This window comes from Theobroma cacao, chromosome 4 (assembly GCF_000208745.1).
Source record: "Theobroma cacao cultivar B97-61/B2 chromosome 4, Criollo_cocoa_genome_V2, whole genome shotgun sequence".
Classification (NCBI taxonomy): Eukaryota; Viridiplantae; Streptophyta; class Magnoliopsida; order Malvales; family Malvaceae; genus Theobroma; species Theobroma cacao.
In genome coordinates this window covers 21886229-21904566 of record NC_030853.1, presented here as the reverse complement: position 1 = coordinate 21904566, position 18338 = coordinate 21886229, and the positions used below count along the sequence as shown (strand labels likewise).

The 18338-nt window shown below is 34.2% G+C and overlaps 2 protein-coding genes across 8 annotated transcripts; both read left to right on the top strand.

Moving 5' to 3' along the window:
• LOC18602088 lies at positions 4890-10700 on the top strand. Of its 5 annotated transcripts, none has more exons than XM_018119321.1 (8): positions 4891-5923; positions 6952-7251; positions 7485-7601; positions 7945-8021; positions 8365-8423; positions 8504-8576; positions 8668-8764; positions 10195-10700. In XM_018119321.1, exons 1-4 carry the CDS (start codon positions 5113-5115, stop codon positions 7980-7982), a joined length of 1266 nt encoding a protein of 421 aa, XP_017974810.1. In that variant the 5' UTR covers positions 4891-5112; the 3' UTR covers positions 7983-8021; positions 8365-8423; positions 8504-8576; positions 8668-8764; positions 10195-10700. The 5 variants fall into 5 exon arrangements, with proteins under 5 accessions (XP_017974808.1, XP_017974807.1, XP_017974806.1 ...); XM_018119320.1 differs by having other exon boundaries at positions 7941-8021; XM_018119319.1 differs by having other exon boundaries at positions 4890-5923; positions 7941-8423.
• On the top strand, positions 13464-17819 carry LOC18602087. 3 transcript variants are annotated; one of them, XM_018119322.1, is made up of 5 exons: positions 13464-13962; positions 14045-14089; positions 14203-14484; positions 14559-14758; positions 17178-17819. In XM_018119322.1, exons 1-5 carry the CDS (start codon positions 13740-13742, stop codon positions 17364-17366), a joined length of 939 nt encoding a protein of 312 aa, XP_017974811.1. In that variant the 5' UTR covers positions 13464-13739; the 3' UTR covers positions 17367-17819. The 3 variants fall into 3 exon arrangements, with proteins under 3 accessions (XP_017974811.1, XP_007033316.1, XP_017974813.1); XM_007033254.2 differs by having other exon boundaries at positions 13466-13962; positions 14565-14758; XM_018119324.1 differs by having other exon boundaries at positions 13471-13962; positions 14580-14758.

The following is an 18338-nucleotide window of genomic DNA, read 5'->3' as shown; positions in this document are numbered from 1 at the left end:
ACTGATGATATATGCCATTTGCAATGTGAGAGTGCACATGATGATATTGCCTTGTGCGGTGTGGGAGTGCACAGGATGATTCTAGTTATGTACGGTGTAGAAGTGCACATGAGCTGGTGAGATAGGAGTTGTATACATGTATACACATACATAGAGAGGTTAGGGAAAATATTATGTGTTTGCATTGAATATTGAATGTTAATATTTGACAAATGCTTTCCAATTGATTTTTACTGCAGCAAAAAAAAAAAAGGCTTTCGTTGTGATCAAAATTCTTTTAATTTCATTGCCCTGTTTCTCACTGCAGCGAAATTCATTCTTGCTACAGAGAGAAATTCTTGGGTGCTGAGGGCTTGACTAGCCCAGAATTTCGCTACAGCGAAAATGCATTCTCGTTGCAGTGAGAAACTTTCGGGTGGTTGGGTAAAATGCCTGCTCGAATTTTCGCTGCAACGAAAATGCATTCTCGCTGCAGCGAGAAACTCTTGGGTTGTTGGTTCAAAAATTTGCCCTGAAGTTCGTTGCAACAAGAATGTCTTTCTGCTACAGCGAGATTTGCTCTGCTATGCTTGCCTTGCTTGAACTCTATTGTACTTTTACTCTTTAACTTCTTTATTAATCATGGACCTTTCAATAGTAAGGCACTAAATGATTAAGAGTTGAATTAAGAGGTTTTAACAAAAAATTGAGCTCAATTGCATTTTTTTCAACACAAGTGCATCATGTTTTCTAAAACTTCCCGTATTAATGCTTGTTCCCTTCCTATGTTCACTCACTGAGTTTATACTCACTCTTTTCAACTTCATGTTTTTCAAATTCAGAGATAGTTAGGACCTAGACTGAGGCGTCCATTGACACTCACCTTTTGGTAGGTACCATGGCATTCAGTAGCTGTACCTTCACCCAATGTCACTCTGCTGGAAGTTAATGAGTCTTTTTGCTTGTGTATACATATATGTGATGTAAATCACAAAGATACATGTTGTAAACAATATATGTTTATTTTGATTAACGTTGCCACTATGAGTTGGCAATAGATGACATTATTTTGGATAATATAAATGTAAGTAGTTGACTGCAATGTTATATTGTTGAAATAATCATACTTGAGAATCACGAAATATGACATTTAAAGTGATAGATAGAATGATGAACAGGATCATATAAAAAGGCTTGTTTGGGCTTAGTGGCTATGCCCATTGAGCCCATGCGGGGCTATGACAAAAAATTGCTTGTAAAGTTGGTAAAAATTATAAATTTTTAATTTAATTATTAAAATAATAATAAAACATTTATAAATAATAATCAAGTTCGGGTAATGGGTATCCAAGGGGTGGTACCTGAATCCGATACGGGTACTGAAATCACTACCCGAATCCTTCTCAAACCCGATTATAGAATACCTTAACCCTATATAATTGGGTTAAGTATCTGCGGGTACCTTGTAATCGAGTACCCATTACCACTCCTATGTGGTAATGCCACATGGTATCGACTTTATGACGTGACAATACCATGTGTCATTGATGTGATGATGTGGCACTGATATGTGGACGTGTTAGTACCACATGGTAATGCTAACGTAGCATATCAAAAAAAATTTTCAGAAAAAAATTATGCCACTTCATAGAGACTAAATTAAACAAAAATTTATAATATAGGGACTAAATTAAACAAAACTGAAGTGTTTAGAAACTAAATTGAAAAGATTATTTGAAAAATGTAAATCTTTAAGTAGATGATACATATATTTATTAATAAGTCAAATATTTAAGTGTAAAAGATTTATGATGTTAAGAAATATATATAAATTTTTTCTTACTTAATCATTTGATTCCATAATAGATATATTAATTTATCTATTTTACATAAATTAAGTCTGAATTCTCTTTTTATAAAAAAAATTCAATATTTTATTTTGGATATATACTTATAGAAGGACAACATCATCGTTTACACAAATCCTAAAAACGCTTAAAATTAGAATTTTGTTTTCTCAATTATAAAAGACAATAACTACTCTTCTCCTTGACCACCCCTCAATTTTCTTCTTTGTTCTTTGTTTTTCTCATTAAAACTTTAATTCATTGATTAATTGTTACAAAATTAGGGCAATGATGACAGATTTACGATTTTGGATTTTGATTTTGAATTTTTTTTCTTAAATTCTTTTAATGTAAGTACCAAACAGCTCTCTGATGATAGCGTTTGTGTGTGTCTCAGACTTGTTGTTCTTGGTTTCTGTTTTGTTGGCTTTTTCTTAAAAAAAAAAATGAAGAAATGAGATATAGAGTTAGTGGTGATTAGAAAAATAATTCCTTGTTCTGACTTGCTCAATTTGAACAACTTTTATTACATTCATAAAATCTGAGCTACTCCACCTCTTCAATTTTTTTGTTTATTTTTTATGTTTTTATTTTGTTTAATATTTCAGGTTATATTTTTTAGATTGAAATTAATTGAATTAAAGACTACATTTATGGTTGATAGAGTTAAATATAATTGTAAATATTTGTATCATTTTATTTTTTATTTATAAATTTTTTGTAAATCAAAATTAATAATTTAAATATAAATTTAACAAAATTTGATTATAGTTTTTAAACTTAAATAAAATCATTTTATAAGAAAATTTGAGTAAATTTAAATAAAATATAAATTGAGTAAGAGTTGAATAATTTCAAAAGAATGAGTATTTATAAATTGTGAAAGTTGTAACTAAATCAACTTATTTTGTCAATTTGAGTTCAACTCAAGTTAAAAACTAAGTTAAATTTCAAATTTTTATAGTACAGTAAATAAAGGAAAAAGAATTTATTTAATTTTTTTTATATTATTTATTCTAACATAATGTAAGTTATTTATACAAATTTGGCTTTAACTATGATATTTTTTTTAAAATTTTTTTATAGAAGGGGACTTCAAACTTAAATTTTGCAAAGAGAATAAATTAATGTATCTAGTATAGAATCAAATAAAAAGAAATTGTGAAAAATGACCTTTCTTGATAAAGATATTTTAAAAATAATCATCAATATAAATTTAACTGTTTTTAGCCATATTTAGGTATGACTTGACAAAAATATCCTTTAAACTATTTCAAATAAATTAAACCATTAATCACAATTTTTTTCCATTTGTGCTTCAAATTTCTCTCTCCAACCATCTCACTCTCTCAAATTTTATCGATTTCTCTTTTCGATATTCGTCTACTATACTTTCAATTTCTCTCTCTCACGTTTTCAGATTTCTTTTTTTTGCACTTTCAAGACACCAAGTAATGGTTTTGACATGCTTTGGTGGGTGGCTATTTGAAAAATTCGATTTTTAAGTATTTTGAATAAAACTAAAACGGTAGAAATAATTATAGATGTATGAAATAGTTTTTAGTTGAATCTATTCGAGACTTAGACACTAATAAACTTAAAATTTTAAAATTTATAAACTTAGATTTTCAAAGGATTTTTTTTATTTTTAGTCAAAGTAGGTATTTTAGATAAAAAAATTTGTATTTTGATTTATGAAAACATGTTAGAAACACTTTAATCAGTGCCAAATTGTTAAAAAAAAAAAAACAACAAAAAATGAAAAGAGTTAAGAGAATTTGAAGTTTTGGTTCGTAAATAACAACAACATTTTAGGCATTAAAGTGTAACAAAATATTTTTGAATATGTCGTGTAACAACAATATTTTTTCAACATGGCGTGTAACAACAATATATTTTTTTTCAACATAGTGTGTAACAACCTTTTTAACTATTACGTGTAACAACCTTTTTTAACCATGACGTGTAACAACCTTTTTTAAGTATGACGTATAACATGTTTGTGTACATGACGTGTAACAACAGTATTTTTTTTCAACATGACGTGTAACAACCTAACCATGAGGTGAAACAACAGTATTTTTTTTTAACATGACATGTAACAACCTAATCATGGCTTATCACATGTTTTTGTACATGATGTGTGATAACCTAATCATGGTTTGTCACATGTTTTTGTACATGGCGTGTAACAACTTAACCATATGGTAACATTTTTTTGTACACAACGTGTAACATCACAGAGTGTAATTTCATTAAGGGTAATTTTGTCTAACTTAGCTAAAAATAGTTAAAATTATAAAAAAGGATTATTTTTGAAAATATCTTATTTTTAAGGGTTATTTTTTAAAATTCCCTATCAAATAATCAAATAAGAAAATATTTATATATATATTTTAAAACCATAAATCTTTTATACTTAAATATGTGGCTTATTAATAAACATATGCATCATCTACTTAAAAATTTATATGTTTCAAATATTTTTTCAATTTAGTCCCTCAACACTTCAATTTTGTTCAATTTAATTTTTATATTATATATTTTTATTCAATTTAATCTCTATGACAAGATACAAATTTTTTTTAAAATGTTTTTTCTCAATTTGTCAAGTCATCATTGTTACGTGGCAACGACACATCAATATGTCTGTACCACATCAGCATTGTCATATCATCGTATTAATGACATGTAACATTATCACATCATCATTTTAATAACACGTGATATTATTATATTATTATATCGATGCCATGTCATAAAATGTATAACTTCAACATCACATCAGCTTTGATATCATTTTTTTTAACGATAAGATTGAATACCGTTAAAAGAGAGATTAAATTAAAATAATTTTTAAAATTAAAAAATTAAATTATTTTTATTTAAATATAAAAATTAAATTAAACAAAATTCATGAAAACAGATTATTGGTGGATAATTTGACCACAACTTCCATTTTCTTTGAACAATAATTAGGAGGCCTACAAATTTATTAGTAATAATAGAGAAATTAGACAATCCATCACCTTTAAAATTCTCATAATCCTAAGATTAGCACATTCACCCTTCCACCTGCCAATCCCAAACTCGCAAGATTTACGAAACTAAACTCCTGTTATTGACTTATTTGCATCTCTTCATTCCAAAACACCCAAAGAAGATCAACAATCCCCGAACTTTGAAATTGAATTGAACGCCCAAAGCAACGACCCTTTTCTTTCTCCTTCTTCCCCTCTGACACACCCAAGAAACAACCCTCAAAATTTGGTGTTAGAAAACTCAAATGGTTCTTGTCCAAGCTTCCAGGATCAATCTCCCAACTCCTCCTTCTAAAACACCAGCTTCTCTTCTTTTTGAACCCCATTCTTTTTCCCTTGCTCTTTTGCATTCTGACTCTTCTCTCTCCCTTTTTCCTTCCATTTCTTTTCCTGTCCCTTCCCATAAAAAATCCCTTACTATTCCTTCTCCTTCATCTTCCTCCATTTTCCTTCTCCAAAAAACCCAACTAAATCCTAACCCCAGAGTCCTTTTCATTGTTGGGGGCCCTTACAAAGGTGGTTCGAAGGTTCTCCTTAGATTTTTTCTTTTTAGGAATGATGACAGTAAGGTTTTTGAGAAGGCTAAAGTTGTTGTTTCCAATCAAAAGGGTATTGAATTTGATGATAAAGTTGGGGTTCTAATTGATGTTAGTCATGGTTTAAAAGTTATGATTGCTGGGTCTGTTAATTTTTTCGCATTCTATTCGGCTTCGAGCTCGAAAGTTTGGATCTTTGGGGTTAAATTGGTGGGTAATGATGAGGGTGACGATGGGGTGGTGTTTAAGTTGATGAAGTGTGCTGTGATTGATTGTACGAAGCCTGTTTTCTCAATGAGTGTATCATCTGAGTGCTTGGTTTTGGGGGAGGAAAATGGGGTTAGAGTTTGGAATTTAAGAGAATTGGTGAAAGGGAAAAAGATCAGGAGAGTGAAGTATTCTGGTCTGTCAAACGGGGTGATTGGAGATAGTGATGGTTTTGGTGGTGGTGGATCAAGTAGTTCAGGGATTGTTTGTAATGGTTATTTAAATGAGAAGATTGAAAAACATTGTGTTTCTGGTGAGTTTTGGTTTTATATTGTGCTTTGACCTTTATTTTTCTTGTTTATGTAGTAGTCGTGGCAGTGTTATTTTTGTTTATTTCTGAAAAAATTAATGGATTCTGTTGTTTATTCTCTAATTGTTGGCAATTTTACTAGCAAAAGTGCCCCAGTGAATTAGACTGAGATGCCCCCTTTGCTGCCTGTCTATGTGATGTTTAACCGGTTTAAGGATAGCTGGTGATAGAGCTGATTATACATCATTCTATAATGTCTTTTCTTATAGAATTAAGGCTGTGATTTTGTTAGTCATGACTCTAACCAGTGATGTGCAGGGGCTGTAGGTCACTGAATTAGTTTAATATATTGCAAAAGCTTAGCATCCTCTTTAAGTCACTCTGAGTAATTTTTGTTCCACCATCAGGACTGAATGTGCAAAGCTGACGTAGTGATTGGATATCTTTCTAGTAGTGGTTTTTTTTTTTTTTTTTTTTTATAAATGAACTTTTAAGAGGCTTGATGAATTACAGCATACCCTTTTAGTGTTTTTTAGACTTCAGGTTAAGGATTTTGAGATACAAGGGCTTTAGAAGGAATTTTGCTTACCTCTTCGATCGATGCTTTTTTAAATTATAGCATTAGATAAAATTTAAGGGAGATGCTGTTAAGACTGGTACTTGATGATGTAAAAGGGTTTCCAAATGAAGATCGTATTATATGAAGAGGTTTAAATTATAAGGATGTCTCTAGATGGTAAATTAGTTATTCTTGGAAAGTATAAAGTGTGGTTAATCAAGAACTCTCTTATATGTTTCCCTTTTGTTTCAGTGAAGTCTTTACGAGGTGGATGGGGTCACTAAGTCTTTCACTGTATTTTTAGTAGTTTACTACAAAGATTAATATATTCTATATGGCACTTGCACACTCTAAGTACTTAACTAATACATTTTCCTTTTTCATTTATAATTATCTATTTTAAAAAGTACTGAGAGAGTTTACATGGAGTTTGCTTCTTTTTTTCCCTCTGATTTGGCATCTTGGTATGCAGTGAAGCAGAGGTCTGGAAAATACAGACAAGAATCTGCTGAAGAGGGTGCATGCTTTGTGGCATTTGAGCAAAAGGAAGTTAAGGGCTTGAAATCTACAAAAGTGCCGTTTATGTCCATGAAGGCAATTTCCATCCAACCACTGTCCCCAAAGAAGTTCTTAATCTTGAATTCTATCGGAGATTTGTCTGTCTTGCATGTATTAAACACTGCTGTTGGATCAAACATTACTTGTCACATGAGGCAATTGCCACATGTTCTGAAAGTGCAGAAGCTGGCTGTTCTTCCTGATATTTCCTCAAGTAAGCTTCTCTAATTCTCTAGTTCTTCCAAAGGCTTCATTTGATGTTAGAATGCCTGCACCCTCTGTTAAAAACAAAAGTGCGAAAATTTTGGGTTAGTGAAACACATTTTTTGGAATTCTATTAATGTTAAAGTTTTGACCTTTGAACTCAGCTTTACAGGGGAAAACATTTGATGGTTGATCATTATATTACATCTATGAAATTAAACGGTAATGTCCATCATTTTGCAGGAAGACAAACTGTTTGGATATCAGATGGGAATCATTCTGTGCACATGATGGACATTACCTCTGCTGTTAATGAAAATGATGAAAGGGAGAGTGATGAAAAGCTATTACGAATCTCAGGTTTTGTTAATCGTCATATTTCACCAGTTGAAAATTATGAATTATGTCATATATACACTCTAACTTTTATCAAACTTTGGAAATGCTGGTATATGCCTGGCATTGTTTTGATTTATTTTGAGGTGGGGTCCTTCTGCATTTTATGTGAGCTTAGTGAAAGTTCTATGATCTGGAGAACTTGATTCTTCAATCATTTTATTACTGATGTGTTTCTCATGGTTGATATGTTCCCATGCTCTTTTGAGGGTGTTGTAAAATATAAATTTAACTTCTTAGCTTTATATTTTTCCCCGAACTTTATGGCGAGGCGATTTACCTTTTTCCTGTTTTATTTGCTAGTTAGTCAAGCAATTTTTTCTAGTGAAAAGATCCAAGATATGATACCCATGGCTGCAAACAGTATTATGATCCTTGGACGAGGTAATCTTTTGTTTATTCTGTCAAAGGTATTCTATCGGTCAGAAATGCTTCTTGAAATTAAAAATTAACAGGAAGTGCTAGCCTATTTGTTGAATATTTGCATTTTCCCTGTGGCAAACTGGAGAGGTAATTGTATGTGTTTGTAATCTCTCTATCAAGATAAGATAAACTGTTCTGGGTGTAATATGTGCACCCCTTCCTTTTCCTCTACTGTTGTGCCCTCCCCCATTCCTTTTCCTCTTTTTCTTTTTCTCAAGTTGCACATGAGCATATATGTTCCTCTCTGCAACATTCTGTTTTGTGGTTTCTAAATTTCTTGACTTCACCTCTCTGTACTGAGCAGGAAGCTTGTACACATATGCTATTTCCTGAAGTAGTTTGGCAACTATATCTTTTTCTATGGTGAGCATTTTCTTATGTCATTCCTCCTTACAAGATAAATATGGATCCCCTGCTGATGATCTAGGTGTATCTTTTTGTAGGGCATTTATGGTCCAGGTTGCATCAGATGATTATATACCTCTCAGTTTATTCCTGGACCAGTATTTTTATTAAGTATGTGTTAACTCTTTCGTAAATTTGTAATCCATCAATTCTTAGGATGGTAACTGATTACTGCATGGGCTTGTCTTTACCTGAATTTCAGTTGGCCATCTTGCATTCAGAGTTCAAAGGTATCTGAAGTCAGGATCTGCAGTTGCCTCATGTGTGCGTAAGACCTCAAGGACATTGAGCTCCTGAAGGTATGTAAAATGTGAAGTTCAGTTTATTAAAATAAAAGTAGCATAATCTAGCATATGACATGTAGGCCAGATTTGTGATAGTGTTCCTACTTACAATTTATGGTGAGTTTGGGTTGGAAAATAAGAAATTTTAGGGTTTATGGATATGATTGGACCTATGGTTAGGGTTTAAGAATCAAATAGGGTTTGAATTGGACCTATGGCTAGATGCCATCTAGCCAAGCTATTGATGCTTGATCATGGCATCTCCACATTAGTTTAATGCTTGCCAATACATTATCAACTTGAATAATAACGTTTAGTTCTTTTGAGACAACTTTCATTCAATTTTTTTTTTGAAAAGGACAACTTTCTTTCTCGTTGAGTTATTTATGAGAAGGATGTAATTTACTTTCCAGTGCTAGATTACAGTTGAACTAAAATATGTATGAAATTAAAAAAACAAATCACTGAATAGTTTAGTCCCTAAAAAACCATGTTCTTCTCCTGCAAGGCTTGAAGTATGTTTTTTGATAATGATATGTGTTAATGGATGAGAAAAAAGATGCTGCAAACATTAAACTTGAACTGTGTTTTTTTGCTATGATATGGTCTTGGTGATAATTGGTCAAACTGAATCTTCAGAATGCCAATTTAGTTAAAGTGGAAATGGGTATGGAGTGTTGATGAGAATTAGTGAAGAAGATATATTGCAAGGTGAGCAATTTCGATATCTTTGTTCAATTATCTGAAAGTATGTGGAAAATTGATGGAAATGTCATCATTCAACTATAATGGATGAAATGAAAAATTACGTTCATAATCCTCTCTGATTGCAAACAACGTTCAATTGAGATTTAAAAGAAAATTTTAAAGTACAATAGCATGACCAGTGATACTTAACAGGACTAAATGTTGGGCAACTAAGTATTAACGTACACCAAATAAAATAAGTGTAATTAAGATGAAAATGTTACAAGGGATTATGATGTGTAAACAAATTACAGAATGATAAAATTAGGAATTAGTGCATAAGATGGTAAGGGTAGCACCCATTGTGGGAAAAATGAACGGAAAGCATTTATTGTGATTTGCATGGTACATAGGAGGCCTACAAATTCTTTTGTGAGAAAATGTGAGTTAATGGAGGATATACATGTCATGAGAGTGAGAGAATTACCAAAGAGGGGATGGTTGTAAACTATAATAAGGGACCTTATATTTCTTAAGTTTAACCAAGTCTGTGATACTAAATACTAAATAGAGTACAATGGCACAAAATAATCAATTGTCAACTGCAGAAAGTGATAAAAGGGTTTAGTTGTTATCTTAATTGCCTAATTTCCTGTCAACTTCTTTTCTCTACTATTCTGTTTCCTATGGTTTGCCTCTGGTTACCAATCTGTTTTTAGTTTTATTGCGCTGCAAATTTACATTTCTATAACGTACAGAACCATGGGAAAAGTCAGATGCCTGTCAATAGAGTTTTGGATCCAGATGTAGGAATCTTTTCAACAACTCAAAGCCACATCTACTGCACATGCTGCAAGATTGATTTGCATCTGAAGTGTTGGTTGTTGGCCTTCCACAGTTTCATCTTTGAAGCACACAATTTATTACATCTTACATTGTCCATTGGACGACCAAGCCTGCAGTGAACTTAAGGTCACAAATATGCCAGCTAGTGTTTGAATTTTTTTTCGAAATACCATTTTGTCTCGTACATCTTTCTAAGGTTAGTCGCTGTTTTCAACCTCTGACCATTAAAATTTGAGGGGGCGTGGTCCATCCTCGGGAACATTTGCTTGTGTTACAATTACTGTCAATAACGAATGTTTTTGGCCTGTGTTTATTCTCAATTCAGACTATTCTTAGTTATATTCAACTGTACAATTGTCTTCATTTACTTGAACTATGAGATAAATGCTAAATTTGTCACTATATTATGGCAGTATGAGTCGATGTTGAATTTTGTCACCATGCTTTTATTTGGATTGATTTTTGCATGAAAATCAACAGAATATTGCACATTATCTCGGATATTTTTGATAAGCTGGTAGTAAAACAAATGGAAAGAAAAATTGATTTGGCAATAAGAAATAAAGTTCCAAGAATCATTGCTTGTATTATGAACAAGTGGGCCATGAATGACTTAAAACAATGGGATTAACATGAAACCAGAATGGAAAAGATGGATCCACATTGACCATTTAACAATGGGAATAAGGCCCTGTAAATTGATTTGCTACTGTACAATTTGATTGATGATTATGAACACAAATTGAATTTGACATGGAATTACTAAGAGAAGGAGAGGACGTTTTGCTGAATAAAATTACCTTTTGCTTTTGTTAATGATGTTTCATTAGTCAAATTTAGAATGTTTACAGGCATGCTTGGTTTGTAATGACTAGTGCAGACAAATAATGACGAGCTGAGAGGATGACCAAGTTGAGGTTAAAGATTAACAAACAGTAGACTTTTGGTTTGAAATCCCATGCCACACAAGTTTCAGATCTTCATAAATGTAATATGCTTATCTTAAATAATATATATTTTCTTTCTAGAAAAAAAAAAAAAAAGTTTAATCTTTCAGGTTCAGACCAAAACTATTTGAAGATGTTTGAGAGCATTCCTCCATCTAAAATTTCTTTTGAATTTTTTATTTCTAAATTTGTAACTGTTGTGAGCGGAAGATAGGACAAGTCACATGAAAGTAGGGAAAGATTAAAAGACGTCTCTTTGAGAAACTTTAAAGATTAAATGAAGCAAATGGACCCAAAACTTACTGGCAACACTCAATGCAGGGAATACCTCTCCCTTTCAATTGAAACCTACATTGCATACAAATCAGACAAAACTGACGGCCATGATGAGCTACGAAGGGGACCCACCTGCTTCCATAGTATTAAGAACCTCTACCGTTCATTCATTTTCTTGATGATGATGACAACCACATGTCCTGCACATGCATTATACCCACATAGGCAATTTCTCAGTTCCCTCCATTGCCTGCTATCCACTCTTTTTTTCCCTCTATCCAAACAACCCATTTCGAAAACAACCCAACAGAGGGTATCTACCAGATCAACTTGTCCAATCCCCACATCCCCAAAGAGTTATGATCAAGTGAGGTTGTCCACACTGATGAATTCCTGGTGTCAAAATCGCATTGGTGGTAGAGAAACCAATGGAGGGAAAAGCAAGTTTGGGCCATTTTTTGAAGTTTCAATGATTCATGGGTTAGCTTCTCCCCATCCTACCAAATACTAGACCCTCAAATATACTAGTGTACAATATCGGGGACCGCATTTCCTGTCCATAGTTCTGACTTTTTACCCTAGTTGAGTTGATTCAGCATCTTGGTTCTGTTTAAATATGGTCCACAACCACCATTAGATAAAATTTGCCTTTCAACTGTAATGGGAGTTGTTAGGGTTGACAATCTTGTTTTATTGGTAACAAATTTCATTCCTCGTGCATGGTTTCACTTAAATTCTAATGCTTTTTGTCCAGTATCAGTGATGCAATCAGCACCTAATTATTTGCAACTTTTGAGTATAGCTCAAGTGTTGAGGGTGGGGTCGAACTTGGACAAAGATATTAGATTCGAGCTGTCATGTTTTCCCTTTTAAGAGATCAAAGAACAAACTTAAGGCGAAATGAGAACATGCATCTTCGGTTTCCTATTGGGGCACCCTGATTTCAAGCTGCACTTGAACTTGGGAAGAACAAAAAAAAAGAAGTTAGAACCTTTCAACTTTAATATCCTACATCAGTTACATGATTTTTAGTTGGTACTTACTGAAGGTGGAATACACTTCACACCTTCAATCTGCCAATGCCAGTGCTAATAATATAGTGGCAAAGAGTTTCTTGCCCTGAAGAAGGGGAAAGAGAAAAAAGAAGAACCAACATGAAATGAATTGTGAATTGCTGTACGTCCAACTTAGCCACCAGGGAAAATGAAAATTTTCAGCCATCACACCAAGTGGTGCCATGTTGAAAAAGATATAATGAAACATCATTTAATTTGGTTCCAAAAAGTCCTTTAGGTTGAACTCACTGTATCTCAGAAAAGTGCTGCTGAACTGAAGTTCCATGTTATGCTACGCATAGTGCACCTCAATAAGCCTATGTGCCTACCTATTTTGAGCAATACAACAAAAGAAACAATGACCTGCTCCACTTTGCAACTTGGTCTTCCAAATTGTAAAATTAGGGGAAACAAAAGCTTGAGCTCTTGTGCTTTTTGCACTTTCTACACAGAATAATTCAATCTGGATCTGAAATGTATATAGCAGAGAAATGTGAACTCTGGTACAAGTAAATATTCCACATGTGGATGATCCTCATCAAACCATAGATTTGTAGTTATCAGGATTAAGATTTCTTTAGGTCCTACAGTAAGCGTGATTTTAATTCCCTCCAATATGCCAGAAAGTCTAATACATCTTATTGAACAACACATACAGAGGTGAGGTTATACCTGGTCTATTTTGCTCAGCTAGTTTGCCTTGGATGAATTTTTGGTTTGCCTCTTATAAAAGAGAAGAGAGCAGAGGTGGGGTTATACCTGGTCTAGAATTGGCATAAGATTATCAAACCTTTTTTACTCTTTTGGCGTGAGCTGTGTTGTTTGTCTGTCATGGTATCTTTTTTTTTTTTTTAATTCTTTTTGCTTTATCACTTGCCAATAAGGATAGGAGAAGAAACATTATCGAGTAAAACTTTCTTTCTTATGAATATCAAAACAACCATCTTAAATGTTTATGGAGCCATGGTTAAAAGAAAGTTGAAACTTTAGAGCAGTCTTGGACTTCCAATTAGAGCTCAACAAAAAGGCTGCTTTTACATTTGGAAGTCTGGTAAATATCCCAGGCAGAATCTGCTGATGTGGCAGCCACAGGTTTTGAAGTTCACACACTTATAAAACCTGCAACAAAATTTAGGAGCAAAAAAGAAAAAGACCTTCAATTCAAATTGTAGCTCATTCATGGCCTCTGCCGTGGAACAGTCTTCTTATAGTTCACGACGACATGATGAACCAGAGTTTAACTTGAGAGAGTGGGGTCTCAAGGCTCGAATTAGCCGCGAAAACACTACTTCAAGAAGATATTCAGCATCGTATATCAGAAGTTTTAGAGAAGATGCGAGGTCTTTTAGATCAAACATAACCATTTCTAGCACTGCCTCCTCTCCAGGCTATTCCTTAAAAGGTACCTCTCTAGTTTCTCTTTCATGCAAAATTTGCCTTTTCCCACTCACTGTTCCTCTCAAACTTTCCAGTTAATTTTACAGATGAGATTGACCCTTCAACATACTCATTCACTACTGCTCTCAAAGGTAACTGTTAAATCATATTTCTGTGCTTTTTAAACAGTTCAAAAATTCTGTAGAGTAACTATTTGAGCAAACTTAATAGTTCAAACTTTTAGACTAACTGGTTTTTTCTGCAGCATTGCAGGCAAGGACGGTGTGTAGTGGTTGGGAATGCCTGTCACCAGACGGGTTTGCCTTAAACTCCAAGTGGAATGAAGCAGAGAAATACATTTGCAACCCACTTTCCGGAGAGGTTCCGATGGAATGTTTGTCTGCAAAAACACTCAGTGGAAGGTCATTTCGCAACTTAACAAACAGAATTACCATGTCTGCTCCTCTCGTTTACTCCCATTCGTGCCATATCCAAACAAATCCTTCCAGGACAGTGCCGGAAGACGTAGCTCAGTTCCCAACACCAGGTCCGGAAGCAAATATTTTCTGGCTGCTTTGTTTTTCCATGCACTCGAAGAGCTTGATTTAAGTTAGTTTAAAGTTTTAGTGCATCTGATTGCAGAGAAGAAAGCAGAGAGCATGACTAGAGATGTGGGAACTCAAAGTACACCACCTGATCTTAGTTCTGGTAGTCTTAGCCCAGCTTCAACCCCTTCAATATTAGAGAGAGCATTAAAGCGGTGCGGGACAGAAAATGGAGATTCCCCTAACACGAACACAAAGCCAAGGGCTGAGGAACAGGTACGTGCTTTCCTATGGAGGATTTCATTCATGTCAGCTGCTGTTAAACTGTCTCTGAGTAAGGAACTCAAGAAAGCAAAATTCTTAAGAAACATAATTTGACCTATCACTTTCGGATGTTCTGCTCATATCATGGAAATTGTTAGATAATTTTGAAGCATCAGTAATATTTGCTGCAACATGTTGCAGCATCATTTATCCATGCCATATTTCTCAATGTTCACTCCAAGTTCATTTCTTTCTGCTTAAACTTTCATATTCAAGTTTTCCCTTCTGAGGTAAGTTTCACAATTAGAAGGACAGGTTCATTCAAGTCTAGTACTGGCTCCCGTAGACTTCAAAAAATAAGTTCCAACATTACATCAGGGCAATGACGTATCACTTGCTGCTTGCTGTGAATTACAGGCTTGCATATTTTCTTACTACTTACATGGGACTAGAAACGTTGATAATATCCATCGAAATAGGAATGCATGCCAATGCCATTCTGCTTCTAGTAGCCTAATTGTGTCCATAAAAGCTGCTTGCTTAGTCCTTACCTGTTGCTTACCTTATCATGGCGTGTTTTCAAGATCAGACATCTAGGATTGCCTGAATAGTGCTGGAGTTACAGAGTGCCTTCCAATGTGGGGGACTGTTAGATTATCTGGTCCCTGGGGCTTTCGTGGGCACATGCTTCTCAAGGGTACATAAGCTCTCATAAGCCTAAGATTGACAAGTACATGCCCCAACTAGGCTGTTATCCTGCAGAAATAATGAACCGTGTCCTTCCTAGGTGGGGGACTAATATCTCAATCGGTCCCTCTTAAGATTGATAAGTACATGCGCTCCAATTGCATATACATTACAAAATAAAACCTTAGAAGTTTTCTCCCAACCAGCCCACTTTCCAGCACATGCCCAGCCCACTTTCCAGCACATGCTGTTGGGTTTGTCTCTGATATCCTGCAGCAGTCTTATCAGCGGCAGAAAACTAGGATTGCAATAGCGTCTTTGGGATTTCAAAACAAAAGGCAAGAACAATTCCAAAACCAAGTCATCAAAACAATTCTCATTTTTTACTTGAATCATGCTAGTGTTTCTTTTTCATTATTCTCCTTGTTTTATGTGGATCAACCAAAGATGCTTCAGTGCCAAACCTTGAAAAGGATTCTTCACTTCTTGTTCTTGCACTCTTTTTGATTCTTTGGGGCTCTCAATGACAATGGCTTATCGCTGCTTTTTCCTAGTCTTTTCGTCTTTTGGGAAAATCAGCCATGTGTTTCAGGGCTTGTCATCAGAAATACCATATAAACAATTTCTGCATCATTGTCCCTGCCACCATGAATTGGACCTTGCTAATTAATATTGTAGTTACTTTACATTAGATTTTGCTGAATATGAAACGTATAGAATCCAAAATCCAAACTAAAATGAACCTGTCTCTGTCCCAATTCATCATCTCTATATTGGAGCTAAGCTCTGAAATCAAGTTCTGATCATTTTAACGATGCAATTGTTAGATTTTTTGGGTACAGCTTCGTCATTAAGAAAACAATTATTAGGCCAACTCTTGGTTGCTTATGCACGTATATGGTAAGCGCAAATTGCTCAACTTGTGGGGCTAGTGTCCAAATTGGGTGCATGTGCAACATGAGCATTGAGCATAAGTTTTTTGTTTCTATTCAAAAGTCATACCCTCCCACTGTTAACTGCTTCTCAGTGCTTACTTTATGTGACACAATGTTAAGGAGAAAAAAAAAACATACTAACCATAGGTGGTAATGATTTTATAGCTTAACTATTAGGATCTTTACTAACACACTGATGGTTAAGAGAGGTTGTAATGGGCCACCAGACCACAATGTCATAGGTGGCATCCTACATATCATGCTAATGGAAATGGAACAGAATCTAGTTCTTTTTTTTTTCGTTTCAATTTTCTGGACCAGAAACTTGATAATAGCATATGAAGCTGCTGCAACCCAAAAATAATAATAAAGAGGCTGCATATTGGCTTACGGGTTTAGGCTAAACTTAACCTTGGAACTGAGGCCTAAGTTGAAACATTTCATGGTAAATTAATACATAATAGATCAGATACTTAAGCTCAAACAGTTAGGTTGACTGGCTAGAGTACATGTATGTTATATAATCAGGTAGCCTCAGCATCCCTTTAAACCTCCCACAACTTGTTAGTAAAATAATTAAGGTAGTTCAACAAGTATAGTATTAACTGAAACAAATGAATGATCCATGCGAGCGTTCTGCAAGTCACTCTTTATTTATTATCCATGAAAGTAATGAAAACACTTTAGAGGAATTTTAAGCAAAGTGATGACTTGCAGTAGTAATCTAAGTTAGCCAAGTAAGGTAAATTCTTGGGGTGAACACATAAAGCAACTATGATATTGATGTGAGGATTCATTTTTGGGCGCAGGTTGAAGTGAAAGAAACAGGAGAGAGAGAAGAAACAATAATTGATAAAGCAGAGAGGAGAAGAAAAGATGAGCTTATGTGCAGGTGTAGCAGGCAACCTGGATGCTTATCATGGATGAGGAGAAGGCAGAGAGAGAAGCACAAATCAAGAAAGAGAAGTATCTTTTTTCCTCATTTTAAAGGGTGCTAAAGATGGTTAAAAAAGAAAAGGTATTGGTGGGCTTATTGAGATTCCCTATCTCTCAATCAAAAGGGATTTTCTTCTGTTGCTTGAAGGACAGATTGCATCTGAAGGTGAAAATGAGAGCAGTCATGATTAAACGGAGGTGAAAGACTGTCTTATGGTAGTTTGTTTTCCTTGGAATTTTGTAGTTAGTGATGTTATGTTTTGTTTCTTGTTGTTATATGCTGAAAGTGGCTGACAGCTCTGTGTTCACGTGCATGCTTTTGTTTGTGGCCTTGGAATGGAAACGTTCTTCCCTAAGAGCTCAGAAGCAGACAATCATGCACAACTTACCTGTCCAATTTAGACACTCCACCAATTCTAATTGTAAGCACACCAATAATGTGCTGAATACATACAATGAACGATATTTAGTCATTAATTCATCTGACAAAAAGAAAAGAATATTCAATTATTCAACAGCAACTTTGTTACCACACATTCTTTCTATTTTGGCCTTGCAAAAACTGGTGCCAGGAAAAGAAAATCTTTAAAATTTGAAAAAACAAAAGGATACGCTTGAGTTCATGACATCTCATAGCATTTAGCAGTAGTGTCTGAAGCATAATTTGAAGGTTGAATTTGCTAGTTAGCCATCTTTGTGTTTCCACTCTTAACAATTCTAAGTTGAATTGTCCCATCAATCTAAACTCAGGCTTTTTAAAGGAAAATTGACATGTCCATTCAAAGATTGTACGAGTTTCACATCTTTTAAACACATGATGACAGAGTAAACAACAAAAAGGAAGGTCACCCTCACTTTTCCTGAAAATTTACATCTGATGAAAACCCTATCATCTGTTATTTGCCAAAGTTTATAAACTTAACATTAAATTACACCTCCAAAATATTACCAGAAGTAGGGCTTTCTTCTTACCCCAGTAGCTGGGATCTTTGTATTGCCAATGCAAATCTGGCTTACTATTTACTGTATCAAGA